At 44.9% G+C, this 4,912-nt stretch overlaps 1 protein-coding gene across 1 annotated transcript in view; it reads left to right on the top strand.

Annotated features, from left to right (window-relative positions):
* Window positions 1–6: 6 nt before the first annotated feature.
* RNF150 (ring finger protein 150) overlaps window positions 7–4,912 on the top strand; it is a 107,209-nt gene continuing 102,303 nt past the window's right edge. The window contains exon 1 of the mRNA XM_005427763.2: window positions 7–232. Within this exon, the coding sequence (XP_005427820.1) occupies window positions 187–232 (46 nt within the window). The 5' untranslated portion in view covers window positions 7–186. The remainder of the gene's footprint in view (window positions 233–4,912) is intronic.

Below are 4,912 nucleotides of genomic sequence, written 5' to 3'. Positions count from 1 at the left end.
GCCGGCGGGCAGGTGCCCCTGTCCGTCCCGCCCGCCGACCGCTACGCCTGCGACCCCGGCACCCGCTTCAACGCCCCGGCGCCGGGCAAGAGCTGGGTGGCCCTGATCCCGCGGGGAAACTGCACCTACAAGGACAAGATCCGCCACGCCGCCGCCCAGAACGCCTCCGCCGTCGTCATCTATAACATGGGCTCCAGCAACGCCAACGAGACCATCACCATGCCGCACGCAGGTGAGCCACGCCGCTCGCAGGGCTGTGCCGAGGGGGCAGGCGGACGGACCCTCTTTTCCAGCCCGCTCTGCCCTCCCGCATCCTTGGGGTGGGAGCTGCTGCGGGAAGGTGTCCTCGCACCTCCTGACAGGGAGCAGGATGGGCCGTGGGCGTCGCTGGGCGGTGGGCGCCCATCGCGGGGTGCACGGAGCTCCTCTCCGCGCTGCCATGGCAAAGGCTGCATGTGCTGCTAACATATCCATAGCGACGCACGCCGGTGCATCCAGGAGGGATGAAAAGTTTGGGACGTGCAAAGTTTGGGTCTAGTCAGAGGAACGGGACGCTGATCCCACCGTGGGGCACCGGTGTTTCGGTGTGTCCTGAGAGTCCTCTGGCAGGCGCCGTGTGGGATCGAGTGTGAGTGACTGAGATCTTCGGAAGAGGAGAAGTTGCAGTGTTGTGGTGCAGGCTTATCAAGAGGTGCAATAAAGCAGAGAACACGGTGTCCACAGGCTTGGCTGCAATGATGTGAAAGCTGTGAGATCGAGTAGCAATGTCGAGTATCTGATTTGGTGAGAACAGGAGATATGTTGTCCAGGACTGGGATGGGGGGAGTGTTTCACTCTCCCAGGTGGATATTCTGGTGGAGTTGGTGCTTGCAAGTGTCAGCACATGGCTGCCAAGGTCCCAACATGTGCTTGTCAACTAGAACCCAGTCTAAATCCAGTCATTCAAAATAACCTGAACCCTGGCTTATGCCCACAAAAAACCCCCACTGTTTCCGTACCAGTGCTTGATCTGAAACGATGTCTTAGAAACAGTTCACCAGATTTATATTTAGGGACAATGTTTTCTGCCAGGTATCAGTTGTCTTTTATACCAGCTGCCTATGCCATGGAGATAAGATGCCACCTATTGCGAAATCTCCGTTTGGTTTCCATCCAGTAACTAATCATGCCCAGCTGTTTCATGCCAGTTGAGTCTTAGTAGAGTTGGAGTAAATTGAAATACAGAAATGCTGCAAAACAGGATGTTATTCTAATGACATGTTACATTTCCACAGTAAACTAGCTAGCTTGGACGTGCTGAAAAGCAATTTGGTGCCTAACCATAGTGCTAAAATACTGCTGATGCAAAAGCAGCGATTTTGGAACCTCTTGTGTCCAGCCTGCTTTGGAGATTAACCACTTGTATTGGGCAAATTAGTGTTTCTTTGGTAGGGTTGGTGGAAGATGGGGCTTTTTTTAGTGTTTTCCTTTGATTTTGTGAGACAAGCAACTCATAACCTCTTGAGCTTCCTAAAACTATGTTTTATAACCTGCCCACGGTTTAGCAGCTGTTCAGATTATACTTCTTGCTACTTTAAGTGTCACAGATTATATACTAAGAAGTATAAAGTAGTAGGAGCTTGGCATACTTATGCACCCTCAAAGTAAAGCTCAAGCTGTTTTAAAACTTAAGATGCAGCATAGTTTATTATTCTCTAGTAAGTTTCTCTAAAACTGCCAACATGCTGAATTAATTAATGGGTTGCCTGTTTTTAAAGTATGCACTAAGCTGTTTTCCCACACAAATGGTGTTTTATTAGGAAATGGTGGGAGTAAAAAATGTGTGTAACCTTTTAAAATGTTAGAGCTTTGGTTTGTTTTAAAGTCTAAGATGAAGTAGGAAAGGAAACTTTCTTACTGCAAGTGACCTCAGATTTAAAAAATATGAACATAGTATCAATTATCCTGGGAGCAGCTTCTTCTGTGTCATACGATTCCACAGGATTTGTTCTGAGAATCCTTTTTGAGTACTAAATTGATACTCAGCAGTGGGTTTGTACAGCACCAGTGGCTGAAGTAAAAATAAACTTTCAGAAATTAATCTAGACTTGTGGAATATGATCAGTGAGACTGAAGGACTTTGCTCATAGATTTGATGAATTTGTCTTCATTCTAAGGATTTTTGTTCAGCAAAGTTGAACAGTGGTTGTTGGGCTTACCTTAGGGAAAGCCTATCCTCTGCACATGGTCAAAACTAAAAGGACTTTTAGACCACAAGTCTGATGGAACAGAAGAAAAAATAATTATTCTCAGGTATTTAGCAATCTAGCAGGGATTCAGAACTTCGCTCTCCCTCTGGTGCCGCTGTTACTCTGGCACAAAGTGAATGGTCAGGCTGTGTAAAATTGTGGCTGCAAGTTTCTAACTTGGAGCCTTTGACATTTGTTTGTTCCCAGTCTAAACGATAGCACAAGATTCAAGGGAAAAATGAATCAGTTTCTTGGTTTCTGAGTTCAGCAGCATCTGCAGTGCTCTGCCCACGCGAAATCCTGGAGTGAGAAGAAGAAAATTCCATCCTGGAAAATACTTGGAGGTTGAGAGGGAAGGGTGAAATATGACCTAAAAAGCAATTTTAAAGTCAAAAGAAATATGATGTTACTTCCTTATTATTTTCTATTTCTCTCTGAAAGATTTTTTTTTTTTGAGGTTTCATAGAAGCTTACAATCTCTTCCTATACAGAAAAGTGTATCCTGTTGCATAACAAAGTGGCTTCTGCCCTTACTAAATAACTTTTAAGAGTAATACTACTCCTGAGTTTTTTCCCCCCACGTACATTCTTCTCTCCGGTATGCTTTGCCTTCTTTCTCTTATGGTCACTTCCCCTCTCTGTGCTTCTTTTTCTGCTCCTCTCACCCTCGTTTCTTCATCTCTACCCCCATGCTTCGTTCCCTGCTTTAACCACGTTACTTTGCCATTTCGTAGTGCTTTGCCCTTGCCACTTTCTTCCCAAGTCACTCTTTCTCTTGCCAAAGAACTGACCTCATGGCTCTATGTTTAATTATATTTCCTGTTTTCTGCCACAGTGCGTGCCAGTGTCCCATTGCTCATCTGATTTTGAAATCCATGGGCAACTGTAGCAAGATACTGGGTGTGAAGTTGAAGGAGGCTTCATAGACCTCCCTCCCGCCCCCCCCAAATCCAAACCAGGGTAGTATTATATCAAAGCTTCTTGTGGAAATCTTAAAATACGACTCTTCAGGATTTATTTATAGAGCACACAGCACAAAGTGTGCCATTTGAACGAGTTCCGTCGCCCCATCGAAAGACTTTGCTTTCGGGAGCTTGTACTGAGGTCACTGCTAGCACACCCAGAAGGATGGGGTGCAGCTATGACATCTGCATTCACAGGGAATGTGGAGCTTTGGCATTCTCCTGCTAGGATGTCCTCAGCTTGTATATCATCTGCTACAGCCTGTGCAAACTGGCATCTTTATTTTTATTGGCTTAAAGGATGGCATAGGAGCTGTATGACTTTGTTTGCGTTTTGACTAAGGAGGCTTCAACCAGAGAAGGAAAAAAAAGCATCTAGAATTTCTGAATTTCTATTTCAGGTGCTTTGCATTTCTTCTAGATCAACTTTCCTAGCAGAAAAGTACTTTAATAATATATAGGATGTTCTTTTTTCCCCAGAAGAAATCCATGGTGTTGGCTGGAGTTTCTCGTTGAAGTTTTTTCTTACTCAGACCAAATTAGCCATTATCTAGGTTTGGAAAGGCCCCAGCCACTGTGTCTACATTTAATAATTCAGTATTAATTTGCAGTAGTCTTACTACCTGTTGTAGCTTATATCCTAACATTTCCTCTGAGCTCTGAATAGAGACAGGAGAGCCTTCCAGAAGGCAATTCAAGGTGAGAACTTCCTGCTCTACAGTTCGGATTTGAGGGAACCTACACGGACCATTTCTGACTTGGGAGCCTGTCAGGTGCTTGGGCAGGGGAGGTTAACTGTGATTGTGCACGATTCATATGTGGGTAAAAGTCAAATCTATAATTTTCTGTATAGTCTCTAAGATTCAGTTGGAATTCTGAGGTGCATGTGATTATCTCACAGAACGGATATTGTTAACATGTGAAGTAAATTGCATCCTACATATTTTGCACCAGGAACATGTGTTAGTCAGGCAGTGTTGCATTCTCCATATTCTGCTTTCCAGTGCATTCCGTCACAGATTTTAAGTCACATGCTTCTCCTATGACATATCCTGTGCATTACTGGGCAGATGCCTCATTTTTTTTTGTAGTGGCCTGTACACACAAGGGTCTCATAAGTGGTCTAAGGTGATGCTGACTTGTGCCCTCCCTCTGTGGCCCTCAGGTGCAGTGGGTGTATGTGCCAGACTGCATGAGGAGGGTATGGCCATCCCATTGCAGGTTCAAACGTGTCCCTCCACACGTGCTGCAAAGGGGGCCAGACTCAACCTGGGAGCATTCAGCTCAGTAACAGTCTCTTGCTTTGTACTCAGATTTTTGTTCCTTGAGCAATGACTAGTCTTACCTTTTACATATTTTAAGAGGTCTTGGTAATAGGTTGGGCTTTGGCCTGCCCTGTAGATTTGTACTGATGTGCAAATTAAAAGCCAAAGTTGAAGATCTCTCTCTTTACAGACTTAATTCAGTACTGCAGCTGCATTTGTTTCATTATTAAAACAATTGTTTTCCTTAGCTTTTGTAGAATTCTAATGAGGAAAATGTGCTGAGAGCATTCACACTGAATTTACCTATGGAAAAGCATGAATTAGTGGAGGGCTGGAGATTTCAATCAGTTTTGTCATTAGATGAGACACTTTTTACCTTGTTGAGCCCTGCATCTCTCAGCCTCACAGCTGGGTCCTGTGTCTCCTTCAGAGCCCACTGCAGACAGTGGAAGGACAC

This window comes from Geospiza fortis, unplaced genomic scaffold (genome assembly GCF_000277835.1).
Source record: "Geospiza fortis unplaced genomic scaffold, GeoFor_1.0 scaffold35, whole genome shotgun sequence".
NCBI lineage: Eukaryota > Metazoa > Chordata > Aves > Passeriformes > Thraupidae > Geospiza > Geospiza fortis.
The sequence above is the reverse complement of the archived record's forward strand: the minus strand, read 5'-3'. Positions and strand labels throughout refer to the sequence as shown.